Source organism: Heloderma suspectum, chromosome 12 (genome assembly GCF_057233095.1).
Source record: "Heloderma suspectum isolate Gila_16-S chromosome 12, 16-S_ref, whole genome shotgun sequence".
Lineage (NCBI taxonomy): Eukaryota > Metazoa > Chordata > Lepidosauria > Squamata > Helodermatidae > Heloderma > Heloderma suspectum.
In genome coordinates, this window is record NC_139469.1 from 7,964,231 (window position 1) to 7,978,271 (window position 14,041).

The window sequence follows — 14,041 nt, forward strand, 5'->3', positions numbered from 1 at the left end:
AAATGTGTGCAAGAATAATAATTTAAAGAAAATCTAGGGGATCCCAACTCCCACTTCAGTGGTCCCACCAACTTTTCTCCTGCTATTACAATAGCACAGCTCTAAATGTTTGAATCTCTACTTGCCTCCTTTGGCCAACAACCCACTCTGTAAAAGTTATGGGAACTGGTAGATGCTTGCAATGTCCCAGCACCTTAAGTGGAGTTCCTGGTTTTAGCAACTAGCAGTCCAAGGATCAAACTTTGTCATCTTGCAACCAGCTGTACACCACTCTCTCTCACACACTCAGTGATTCAAAGAACCACTCTAGGGGTGGCTACTGTGTGCCCTGTAGATTCTCTCCTTGAACAAGGGGCAACTCCTCAAGAAACAAGTCCAAACAAGAGTGCAGAACTAGATGCATGGTTCTATGGATCCTGACCAGCACACACAGACACTAGTTACAAGATGAACAGGTGAGACTAGAGTAATAATGGAAAATATTTGGGGGGAAGAAAGGGTTGGCAGTAGTGGGAACCTGAGTAATGCAGGTAGTGCTTATGGTGAGGAAAATTCACCACACAAGTTAGAACTAAAGCCTGGAAATTCTAGAAGTGTGTGAGAGACAAATGCTTGTAGGGTGCAGGGAGCTCAAATCCCAGCTTCCCAGTCATCACTCCTCATGGAAGACGGGCCCTAGAACAGAAAGGGCTTGACAGGCATTTGATGCCTCCTACCTTTCACCTTGCTTATGACAAATTAAGAGAGAGGGGACCAACAGAGACTCAGTTTACTCCCCTGAAACAAGGGGAGTGAAGGAGAGAGAGATGGCTGGGGTGGGGGGGACAAAGCTGCATAAGTCAACATTGGGTTACATCTGTGTGGATTTAAAAAATACTTTCAGAAGGTGTTGAACCACCATATCACAAAAACTTGCTTCCATTGATGGGTACCTTATGAACCTGTGGTAAAGATTTACACAACCAAGACTGTCCCACAATAGCTATAAGCTATGATCTGATGCACACAGTCACATGAAATGGTCCTATGCCTCGGCCTTTCATGCACAGTAAGGAATTTGCATTGCATGTTAACGAGATATTGAAACAAAACAGTACAAAAGTAACTAGCTTTCTTTTGCTTCACCCCCTTTCTGCTTTGTATTCAGATGAAGCCATAGTCAACTACAGTCCAACAGACACAACCACTAAATAGGACGCCACTGCTCAGTCCTTTCTTGGCCCTGTCAGCCACCAGGACATTGATAACTCCAAAATATAAGTGGAGTTCTTCCCTTTTCCTTCAGTTTACACAGGTTGGGAACACACAGATGTTCATAAACAGAGAAGGGAGAAATAGTAGGAACTATGCATGCTTTCTAAATTATCTCAAGGCAAATACAACTTGTTACCAAGCCCAAGTCCACATACTGTGGCCCACCAAGAGCTTCATCTCCAGCTTTTCTGATGTTCCAGGCAGCAACAATTCAGGCAGCATACTGAGCCCCTGGCAAAGCTGTATTGTTTGTCTTGGGGGGTCACAAGCTGGACAGACTTGAAATATCTGGGTGTCGACATGAGCCTGGGCTGAGCAACCATCCCTAATGCACATTAATTATTCTTGGAAATCTTACCCTTAATTATCCTCGAAGTACTGTGATGCACAAGAAAATTGTTGTCAGCGTGACTTGAGTAATTTCAGTCCTTCCCTGTGCATTTCGGCCAAGTTCAAACCACTCAACTGTACTCCTTCCATCATTGCTAAGCTGGCCACACCTGAGACACTAAATTAAAGGATGTTCTAAGTGATTTTTTTTTTTTTTAACAAGGGTTGCAGACAGCAGAGGAGAATCTGACTCCTCAGGTTTGGGTACAGGGATGAATGCCAAGTTCTTACCTTGAACCCTTAAAAAAAAAAAATAAGCAAAAGTGAACTCAAAATGGCGTCAGCTAATATTACATACAGGATACAAACACTACACTTATTTCCAAGACAGCACACACACAAAAATAAATTCACAGCCAAGTCTTGATTCAATTTCCTTTTTTTAAAAAAACGATTACAATGCAGTCTTGAATACTGGACACAAGGAGTCCAACATGCTATATACATTTCACATTGTGGAGATGTTTGTGTGCTTGATAAGGTTCTTGGTTCACAATTTTTGTTTTAAGAAGTGCTGTGATTATGGTATGGAAAAACAACTAAATAAACCAGACAAGCAGATGGCCGCATATGTGCTCAAGGGGCGGGGGGGGAGGGGGGAGAGAAAGAAAAGTAAAGAGTCTTTACTATTCCATTTCCCCATTCCAACATACTGTCACCTCATTCAGATTCTGCCCAGGCAGTACTAGACTTTAGTCGCTTATTCCTCTGGAATTTCAGAAACACTACCAAGTAAAACTTATGGTGATAGTTTTGAAATGATTTGAGAGTTGCTGAGGAAGTCAGCCAGGACACATTCCAAGCAATATGGTGTTGAGATTTCATCACATTACTTAAAAACTCATACAAATTAGGAAAGAGAAAAATAAAGTATTTTGTGGGTTTCACTTGCTATACCAAAAATGCTTAAGAGCCCTGATAGGCACTGATGCCAGCTAAAAGATAAACCCCTGCCAGTCAGCAATTTCAGATCAATCTATTTAGAAGCTGGCTCTGGAGGGGTGGGGGAAATGATGACAACAACTCCTGAGAAGCCCATTCCACAGCCATGCTGCAACCATAGATGCTTTGGGCTCACGCCATAGATTGTATAGTCATCACCTCACTTGCGGGACACCATTGCGTGCACCTCTCCTTATAACCATGCAAGCGACCCCACACACACACACACACATTTTTCTGAAGCAGATCCATTTAGACTTGCCCCAGGAGATCCCCATGTGCTGCTGATGTCACCCAGGAATCCATATCATATATATATGTATTTAAAGGTTTCATTAAAAAACCAAGTTGAGTTGTGCCCTTGTTAATTAAGATATACTGAGGTCCTGCATTACGTGCAATGGGACAGTTGGGTGCTGTGAGTCTCTATGTAAGCTGAGAAGTCATTTCAAGTCTAGCGACAGAATCCAAGCAGTATACAGAGACCTTGCAGTGTGTCTTATAATATTAGATTTTCTCCATATGGTCTCCTTCTAGAAATTCACTTGAAGACACTAAGCACGGCTTCAGTTGTCAGTCTGTGATCCACTGGTGTACCCAGACGGAATTTCCTCTTCACATCATAACTGATGGCTACTCCTTGGAAGAAAGGTTATTTCTATAGTGGTTACTGTAACATGATTATTGGTCCCTTCCTTAGTATCATTAAGGACAGCACTTCCTAGAGCATTTCATACCTTTACTATTACTCTTCTCTTCTCCTAGCACTAGGGGGGAAATTCTTTGTTTGAACGGTTGCCTTCCTTGCCTTTAAAAACAACTGCCATGATAATAAGAGTGCTATTTTAAGGACTGCTTCTCCAGTATAGTCTGCAGGAAATTTCAGGAAATGTAGGCGTACACCTAAGGTTCTGTTTTTAACTGCATACTTCAAAATGTGAAGCATGAACAAAAAAGTGTTTGGAAAACATGTGCATCATACAGCCCAGATAAGCATGCACTCAGTGGCAAATCCAGGTTTGTTTATTTTATTATTTAATTTATTTAATAAATGTTTGTTGCTGTGTAATATGTGGTGTGGCCCTTAAAATGGGAAGATGGACCATTTTGTGGGGCTGGATTGATGGAAAGTAGTTCTCCCTCATTAGGTTGGAGATGTGTGTATACACACATGCACATTTACAAAAACCAGTGGTGGGGAACCTTTGCCCAAGTGCCACATTCCATTTCAAAGAAACTCTCACAGGCCACATTCCAGTGGTGGTGGCAGGAATGTAAAAGAGGCAAGGCCTAAAACCCAAATATATGAGCAGATTTTAACTTAAAAGAATTGGTGGTTAGAAGGGAGTGCTGCCAGGGTGCTTTCTGAGGAATCCTGTGGGGGCGGAGTTGGCCCCCAGCCTTCAGTTCTGCACCCCTGACATAAACAAATACAACTGGTCTTAAATTTTAGTCATCTCTCCTAACCATACTGGGTGCTCTATTACTTTAATTCTAGACTCAGAGATGCACTTAAAAGCTAACTATGCCGTTCATATGCACATAAAGCTGAACTGACCCTGAGCTTCTTTGAAAACTGACTGAAAGTGTCAAGATGATGAAGACAGTCATCTCTGCACCTGTTGGAGGAAGTAACTTATTCATAAGGAGGTGTATGCATCTTTCCCTTGAATGTGCAAAATGTGTAACAGAAAGGTATCGCAGTGTCCCTTCATTCAGCAAAGAGCTAAAGGAGGATAGAGATATGGGTTATAAGTCTGGCGAGTTCTGTAATACTGTCTTGAGCAAAGGGAAAAATGATAACTATATTGTCTAGTTTAACAATGCCTTCTACATGGACTTGCATGAGAGCTCCCAGGCTCTCACAACGAAGTGAGGGGACACTAAACAGTGATGTAGTATCCCAGCTGACACTGCAGAGGTTTCCCCCTAACCATACAGGAACCCAAAACACTGAAGGGGAAAACAGCCTTCCATGTTCAGTGTTTCCTTATGGGATGTCGTTTTTTCCTGTTTATTCTTATCAAGTAAAGCACCTTCAATGCTGTTGTGGACTGGTGCAGGCATGCATTACTTTTTATCTTAATGGATCTTTGCTGTCCATTAAGCAGCACTTTTAAGACGCAGCTGGAATTTGGCCACATGTGGTTTGTGCAATTAAGATGAGGGATTAGCATGATGGGCCAAAAGGGGGAAGGCTCCTCCTCCCCAAACCTGTTGTGACATCACAGTATTTTACCTTTGTTTTGATTTCTGATCCTGGGACTCAGGAGCAGCATAAATCTTCAGATTTACTGTAGAGCTCCCAGGGAACTATTTCTCAAGTCAATGCTTTCAAGACTCAAGACATGTCCCAACACTCAGAAGAATCAATAATGGAAAGGTTGGACAGACTACTCTGCCAGCGGGGAGGGAACATATTAGCTATGAAGCCCTTTGTGCTGGCATTCTTGTTTGCTCTTGTTGCATATTAAATGCATGCCAGGCAGATAACTGCAGAGACTAGAAGCTTCCCCCCACTTGCCAAATGCTCCTTAAATATTTTCCTGGAATATTTTGGCACCAGAAGGATTGCTGGCTCCAGTTTCATGTCTGTACATCAATCTCAAAGGATATCTGCTGATAGCTATTAGAAAGTATAGCAACAAAGTGGAATGGGCAGGTACAGCACAACCAGCGTGTGTTCGTGCATGCGTGTGTGCGCACACACATAGAGTAGCTGGTGCAGGAAACCCACTACTTCTCCCCAGGAATTTAGGCCCAGGTACAAAGAGAGAGAAGTAATTTTGCATTGGAGGTATCCAATAACCATAGAAGAGAAGACTGAATCTGCAGACCTTCTCATTCTAGAATGGATGAAACAAACGGCCTCCCAGATTTTAAGTGGGAGATTCACTGATGCTGGAAGGAGGAGTGACGTCTCCAGAGAAGCACAGAGGGGAGATATTTGCAGAAAGAGCTGGGAGCATCTGAGCTATGATGGTGTGCGCATTAAAGATGGCTGCCTTGGATTAGCATGTCATATCCACAGAACTTCTGTACGATGATCCACTTTTTCTAATGATTGGTTCATCAGATCATTTTCATCCTCTATGGATTAGAAAGAGGCCCAGGAAGGAGATGAGCAACTGTTTGCAATTTCCTGATTGGCTGTCAACAAATTCTGATCCCACACACAGCGGGGCAATACAGATGAACCGGCGAGTCTCCTGCATGTGTGTGCATGCATGTGTATTCATTTCTCTCTCCAAACACACTCAGGTGCAAGTAAGCAGAGCCATAATCTGTAATAAACTTCCACGCAGGCTTGCCCCAAGTGAACAGGTACCAGGCCATTGGGAAAGAGAAGCAGGAAAAGCAACTGAGCTGGATTCAGGACAGAAAAAAAGCAGGGCTGTTCTGCGAGGACAGCATAGGATGGCAGCAGTTGGCACATTTTGTTCCATTTTTTTTAATTAAACATGTTCTAGTTTTTTAATGCACACTGCCAGAGTCCGGCCGAGGCTGGTTGGTGGCGAGGTATTTGGCTCTCATGCTGGAGGTGTACTAGAGAAAGACAAAAAGAAAAAGAAAAAACAAAGAAGGAGGAATATCAATTCAGATTGATTGGTGAGAAGAACTTAAGATGCAAGGATTTTTTTTAATGCATCCCCTTTCACTAAGTTTTGCAGTCACTTTTATTGGCCTAACTCACACATAATGCTAAGCCATGGTTTATTTAACTCATGGTCAACCCATGGTTTGATGCCCCAACTAGGGTTTGTCAGGCAGATGATCAATCAGCCCCTGGGTTGTTTGTTTCCTTCCTCTTTTGCCACTCTCTCCCTTTTCCCAAATGCTTTTGTAGCACTGTAGTACTGGCATGTAGAGCAGCTGTGGTTTTTGACTGCTCTTGCTTGCTGCCTCTGTAGCCTGGCAGAACAACCCATGGTTCTAGGTTTGCATGTAACTACAACCTAAGGTTTAAACAACCCAAAGTTCACTACCGAACAAGAACCCATGGGTTCTCTTTCCGGGTTAACAAACCATGGCTGGTTAGCGTGGCCATGTTCACACATCATGACAACTCAGAATTCAACACCCCACACTATAGGTTAGTGTTATGTGCAAACCAGGCCACTGAATGGTTAATAATCCTTTCAGAAGCCTCCACCAAAGAGGTGGGATTTGTCATAGGCAATGACAAATGTCAGAACCCAAGGCTCCCAGACACAGAAAAGGGGAAAGATTCTTGCAGGGCAAATCCAATAGCTGCTAGTGTTCCCATGTAAGAAATATATTTACACTACAGACTTAAACCGATTTGTGTGTCATTCCATTTCCTTAAGAAATTGTAGTTCCGTAGGGGGAATGGGGAGGCAGCTATGGTTCTCTATCAGAGGATTCTTGACACACTCACCATACTATAAGTCCCAGGATTTGGGGGAAGGGGGGAGGAGGGAACCTTGGCAGTTAAACTGGCATAAAATCGAAATGTTTGTAGTGTAGACAAACCCTAGAAGACATACGAATTACCAAATATTTGCAGTGCTCAACCCAATGCTCTTTGTTTAAGTAGCAAGGAGAAAAAAGACCACAGGTTTACCCAACATACAAATGGAGAGTTTTGGCTCACCAGATTTCCTCTTTCAATCAGGCATAGGAAGAGATGAGTGGGAAAAATATATACATTATGAGCAAAAACATGGAGGATTCAAGCAAACAGTATGTGTTGTAAAATGTGGGCTGTCCAGGAGAAGACCACTGAAAACACCCATCCTAAGCTAGGCCCAAGCTGGGATATAATACAGTGCCAAGTTTTCTGGAGACATTGTTGTAATAACTGGTTCAAGGCAAGAAAGAGGAGTGGGAAGGTGGAGAGATTGACAGCCCTGCTTTTTTGCCATTTAATACAACAAAATGTGTTGGGCTTCATAAAAGGCTGGTTATAGATTTAATGATTTCATGCATTTATAAAGGCACTCGAAGCAGCATATAATAACAGCAAGTCCTAACATTCATAATACATTCCAACCTAAAAGCAATCAAGCTGCATTAAACCAGTAACAGGCCAAGAACCTTGTGGAGCACCCCTTTCAGCCAGAGGACAATGCTTCTGAAAAAAGATTTCATCTGCCAATGGAATGGTAACAAGGGGGAAAGAACCAGATATATTTCTCATTGAATGGTCCAAGGGCATGGACTGAAGGCACACAATGCAGTAATCTTGCCGAAGCTAAGCAGGTCTGGGTCTGGTTGGTGCCTGGATGGGACACCACCTGAGAACTCCAATGCTGCCTTGAGTTCCATGATGGAAGAAAGGCATGAGATCAATGAAATAATAAAAAAAATTCCCAAAGAAGTATTTCCCCTCCCAGGAGATCCACCTTGCTATTATCACAGATGTAACTCCACAACAACAATCTAGTCAGCTTAGTTTCCTGAAACCACTGAGCCAGTATACTAGGGGCCTGGTGACAGACTCAGGCTGCAATCAATGCTCACTTACTTGACAGTAAATGACACTGCACAAAATGGCATTTACTTCTGAGTAAACTTATATAGGATTGGGCTGTAAACCTGGCTCCTCAGCACAGGCCTAAAAAGATATCTACCTCTTCAAATAATTACACATGGAGCTTCTACCAGACTGTTTATTACTTCCACTCAGGAAGATGCAGCACCTGCCTCAATGGGATTAACATCTGCTTTTAATGGAAAGGCAGATTTTCTTCTTGGACAGGGTCATGGTCACCTACATAATGTCAACTGCTTCCTGCTAATGATGTTCTGAAGGTTGTTGCAGTTAACCCAGAAGTACTCCTGTAAAGTAACAGGAGATAAAGATGATAAAACACGGAAGATTCATAATGAAATGGACGTTTTGCTCTTACACTTTTAAAACAACAACAACCCAAAGCTAGCCTGAAATGTTCTCTACTTCTCTATGACATGAACAAGTTCAGAGAGAGCTATGTGGACATTGCTAAATCTATTTCCAATATACCCCCTAGGCCAAATTTGAGAAATGGGGAAAGGGCAGTTGCTTTAGTAAAGCAGAGTAGGCATCCGTTTGCATTAGGATAAGAGACCCAATGCAGGATATTATTCCTGCATTGAGCAGGGGGTTGGACTTGATGGCCTTGTAGGCCCCTTCCAACCTTATGAGTCTATGTCTATGTCTGGATTAACTTTTGTTTTATTTGGTTACCTCAAAACTGGGAGCATGCCTTTTACAGACAAACTAAGTAGAAAGACATGAGGAAGTGCAGACTAGTTAAAGAAAATGTGGGATGTATTGGAACAAACTGACATGCTATATTAATTTAAGAGAACAAAAACAGTAAGTTATTTGAAAACAAGTTTACATACTAGGATAATGTTGTACAATTCAACAGCATGTGTTTCCAGTAATGCATTGGTTTAATCTTTCAAGGTTAGAGTACTTCGTATTATTAAAGACCATAATATGAAAGTACTCTATGAAATACTTGCAGAAGTTCTGTCAAAACAACCAAATAATAGAATCATAGAATAGTAGGGTTGGAAGTGGCCTATAAGACCCTATAAATGCAAAATAGTATTAGGTAGACTGGATATGAGAGATTCTAGTTAACTCAAAACAGCTATCTCAATTGACATATATACGAACCGTATTACCTATCAAATTATATGCAGGTGGACCTCACATCCTTACGGAGGAAAAGTCCCTAACAGCTCAATACTATGAATGTCTACTCCGAATTAAGTCCCATTGACTTCAGTGGAACTTACTTCTAGGTAAGTGTGTACAGGATTGTAGCCCAATTACAACATGACCAAGGATTCCCTTAAAAAGGGGCATCTAGGTCCACAGCCAGTAAAAGCAGTAAAAATGCAATCCTTAATTATGCATTTCTGAAAATAAGAGTGACTGTGTTTGGGCAGGGGGGAAGGGAAGCAATCTTTTAAAAGAAACCATTGGATTTAATTTGTTTCAAAAACCCCAACTTTAATAGAAGGTTATTAAATAGCATACAGTATTTTTATTTCTTTGTTACATTTATATCCCACCTTTTCCTCCAAGGAACCCAAGGCAGTGTGTATAATCCTCCTCTTTTCTATTTTATCCTCACAACAACCCTGTAAGGTAGGTTAGGCTGAGAGTCTGTGATGCGACCAAAGTCACCTAGTGAGCTTCATGGCAGAGCGGGGACTCAAAGCCAGGTCTCCCAAGTCCCAGTCTAACCCTCTAACCACTACACCACACAGGCTTCCTTCACTTCATTATTAATGTATTTATTATGAATTCCGCCATTTAAAGTGGGCAGCTAATATTTTTAAGAAAGGTTACCTGAATTACACTGTGAACATGTATAGATATATATATAGAGAGAGAGACAGACAGACAGACAGACGTAGTTTTAATACCTTGAACTGTCATTAACCACACAAGAACTACAATAGTTTGTTGATAACTCTTGGTCACTCTCAGGAGCCGAAGTGATGCTGAAGGCAAAATATTTTTGTCCAGTTGTTTCATGCATGAGCCAACCTGTCTGGTGCTTAATACTGCAGTATATGCAGTCCATATACACACATTTGGGGTTGCTGGAACATTTATCAATTCTTATCTGCACTGAACACTTTCACTTTGGAGGGCTGAGATGACAGTTTGCTAAATACATCTTCACAGCAATCATGACAATCATGCGCTCACATGTTCCACACAGACGTTACTCAATTTGCTACTTCATAACTAGGGCCGAAACTAAAGTTCCAGAATTCTTTTTTGTGGGGACCTGTTTTCCCCCCAAATGTGGGAAGCAGTGGGGAGGGTGGAATCTTGATTGAACAAATGGCTAGCCTAAGCTGATCCACATTAGCTACAGTATGAAGGGCTTTTTTGAACCTTTTTTCTAAGAACTTTCCCTTGATTAAGATAATTTTAAAACACATCGGGAACAAGACTACGTCTTGCAGCATTTACTTTTTGTGGTTTTTTTCCCCTTATAGCTGTTTTTGACCCCATCTTGTTGTGTAAAATGTTAAGCAGCCCCTCCCCCCCTGCCAGTCCTCAAGATCCCAGACTCCTGCAGTATTTTTTTCCTACAAAAGGAAAAGAACAAGTCATGTAAAAGCACTGCAAAACTCCATGAGATACTTGGTTTGGTCCTTAACAAAAAGTACAAGTATCTGTCCAACAGAAGAGCCACAGATATACTACACTGATCGAAACTGTGTTTGAACAAAAACCTAGTTACAGGCAACTTAAACAGGTGGCATCACATAGGGAGAGCAATTCTTCCCCTCCTCCCCACACCTCGTTCAGAACCCATGTGAATATTCCTCAGGAGCCCCTAGACGTCTGGCCAGCTCACTGGTTAAACATCCCCAGTATCTATTGTTACAAATACTGAAAAACAGGCCTATGTACTAGGGATGCATATATACCAAACGAAAGAAACTGTTCTGTTTCAAACACAAAAGAGGGTGACTGTTCGAACTGAATTGATCATGTTGCTATGGTGACTATGAGGTAAAAACAATGATCACAACATGTTCTTAAAACACTTTTCTTTTTTTTTGCAATTTAGTCTTTATTATAGTCTTGGATCTCTACCCGAACTCCCGGAACCTCTATGCCCCCTCCCACTAAAATCCAAAATAGCATGGCTGATTTTTAAGCATCTAGTGTAACTGCTGCTGTGCCGTTGTTTTTAAAGATTAGGTAGTGCTCTGATCAAGAACTGCCCATTAAAAACAAGGTTAGGAAACTTTGCCTTCTCCCTAGCAAGGAAGTTTAGTCTGGACTACAGAGCTGTCAAGTGTTCTCTCAGAAAAATAAATTGCCTGAAATACAACGTTTGTAATACAGAACATTACAAAATATACAACAGCGCAATGGACAACGTTGTTAACATCCATGTGAATAAGGCAACACTGCCCCAAGACTTGGTTGCCCAAGTAAGGCTAATGCACGACTGCTTATAAGAGAGGAAAATGCAGTGGCATTCTGGAGAATACAGGCAACATGCATTAAATGACATACACAGATCCCCACTCATGCGCTTGACAGAGTGCACCAAGACAAGGCTGTTTCTTTGACAGCCCAGCTGTCATTTCAAGAGACCCACAAGCATACGCCAAAGCAGAGCAAGCCAATGGCAAGGAAGCGGCAAGAATGGAGATCAGGCAAGTGACCGCAGAGAATGGAAGCCAGCGCAGGATGGCAGCACAAAAGCCCCAGCAGGAATGGGTGATGTGGAGGTGTAATAGCTTGATGTGTACAAACAGGTCAAGGGAAATGATGCAGATTGTGGCTTGTGGACCATCCCAACCAACCCACCCACCCAAACTGGAAAAAACAAAACAAAAGAAGACCCTGCATTACAGCCTGTGTAGGCATTTTCCAGTTTGCTTTGATAGATAAGTGCTCAGGATGGCGGGCTGTTTTGTTTTAAGGGGGAAAATGATACTGGAATAAACTCTGCACAAATACCTAGCACTGGGATTCAAAATTATACCTCGATGTGTCCAAGTCACTGAGTTCACAAACAATGAACATATGAAGCTGCTTTATATTTAGTTTGACCACTGGACCACCCAGCCCAGTGCTGGCTAGTGGAACTGGCAGCAGCTGAGGTCTCAGGCAGAGGCTTTTTCCAGCCACACCACTTGCAGTGCCGTGTAAGACAGAGGAGGGTGTCTTATACAAAGTCAGACCCTTGCTCCTTCTAGCCTGGTACTGTCAACATGGGGCAGAAGCACCTGGCTCTCCCGGGTTTCAGAAAGGAGTCTTTCCCGGCCTTCCTTGGAGATGGTGGAGATTAAATCTGGGACCTTCTGTAAACAAAGCACTTGCTCTTCTACTGGAGCTACAGTCCTTCTCCTTTCTCAGCTGGGCATGCTGGGAAATGAATTTGGAAACTTTGGTATACAAGCTGGCGCTCTTATCACCAAGCTACACCTACAGCCCTTTTCCTTAAGATTATACAGAAGCTGCTTTTTGCGGAATTCATGCCACTTAGCAACATAGGAAGAAGAAAGCAGTGTATGGCAACAAGTGTGTTTATTTGCTACTCTGATGAATACTAGGGAGGCACTGTCTATACTGTGCACTAGAAGCCGATGGGAAAAAACCCCCGTTAGAACAGAATAAAGAACTCTACAGCCAGTTCCTGGGAGCCAGGGGAAAAGCAAGTTTTTGAACTGGAACATGAGTAGCGTTCTTCCTGTGAAAGAAACCCTGCTTGTAAATATTTAACAAAAAGGAGGAAGATAGTACGTGCAACGCTGCTGGAGGCTATTTCAAAAGATGAATTGCCAAAATTTAAGTGTTTTGGGTTCAAGAAGTGCTTTGGGTTGTTAGAAGTTTTAGTATGCAATTTTATGTGGTAGCATTTTTTTAAATGTGTTTCACTGCAGAGACTGTGATACAAAGTGGAAGAGATTCACTGAGAGTCCAAGGGAAGACAAATAGGTGTTCCGTAAAAGAGCTTTGATTGATATAAACTAGCTAAACTATATTCTCAGATGTGGGAATTCCCATTAGCAGGAGTGACATTTTAAGTTTAAGACAATTGGCAGCGTCCAAACGTGAGGCTTAAGCAAAGAGAAGAGAACCGTTTTGATTACAGAATTACTGTTGTTCTGTTCAGCTCTGAGAGGTGCGACTTTTACTGCCACAATGACCACAGAAGCTTTGCCAAGGAAAGATGCTGATGCTGCTCTGTCATTAAGCGCCAGGGCAGGCCTAGCTAGCATGAACCCTGGGCAGGAAGGGGATGGGGTGGGAAGTGCAGGGAGAAGGAACGTGAAGACTTCGGCACTGGCCTGGGGAAATAAGTGCAGGGATGGCAGGGGGGTGGGAGGAGGAGTTCAGCGAGAAGGACCTTGTTTCAGTACCTGTTCGATTTTGCGGGCGCTGTTACCAATACGTCCGAGCACTGTCCGAGGGCTTAAACTGCCAGCTCATATGGCTGCTACTGTCCATGGCAGCCAAATACAACTGTGATGATGCAGGAAAGAGAGAAAAAGAGAGAGTGCAGCCTCAACGTGCATGAAAAACACAGTGCAAGCAAGTGAAACGCTGTGGGGTGTATGCCAATGACAGGGAGGGCTCTACCATCCTATGGTAACTAACCCTGGAGCAAGGAGGGGGGAGGAAACAAGGGAAGGAATGACCAAGGGCACAAAAAGAATAGACAAACAATGAAGTAGGCATCTCCTGTTCTAGGAGAAGTTTTGCCTTCATTTCCACAACAGAAGCTGAGCCAAAAAGTATGACTGACAGTGCACCATCTCTTAAGTCTGCTCTGAGTTGCAGATCTCTTACCCCTCAATAGTGGCCAAAGTGAGTAAAGGCTGTGGAGTCAAGCCCCACTCACAGCATACGTCCATCTGGGTTTTACCCGGCCATAGGTGAGCACTTGATCCCATGGGATGAAACGGTGGCATGAGGAATGGCCATGCCACTCGCGTACTGTAAATAACG

The 14,041-nt window shown here is 42.7% G+C and overlaps 1 protein-coding gene across 9 annotated transcripts in view; it reads right to left on the reverse strand.

The window, feature by feature from the left end:
* Positions 1-14,041, reverse strand: part of TTYH3 (tweety family member 3) — a 147,959-nt gene that overhangs the window by 35,018 nt on the left and 98,900 nt on the right. For 3 of the 9 annotated variants that reach the window (XM_084818255.1, XM_084818253.1, XM_084818259.1), the window contains 2 exons: positions 13,453-13,555; positions 1,756-6,132 (listed from right to left, as the gene is read on the reverse strand). The exons of 3 other annotated variants lie outside the window; for them this stretch is intronic. In XM_084818255.1, coding sequence (XP_084674381.1) covers positions 13,475-13,555 — 81 coding nt within the window. In that variant the 3' untranslated portion in view covers positions 1,756-6,132; positions 13,453-13,474. Of the gene's footprint in view, positions 1-1,755; positions 6,133-13,452; positions 13,556-14,041 lie in introns of those variants that run through there. 3 more of the 9 variants (XM_084818256.1, XM_084818260.1, XM_084818254.1) reach the window with 1 other exon arrangement.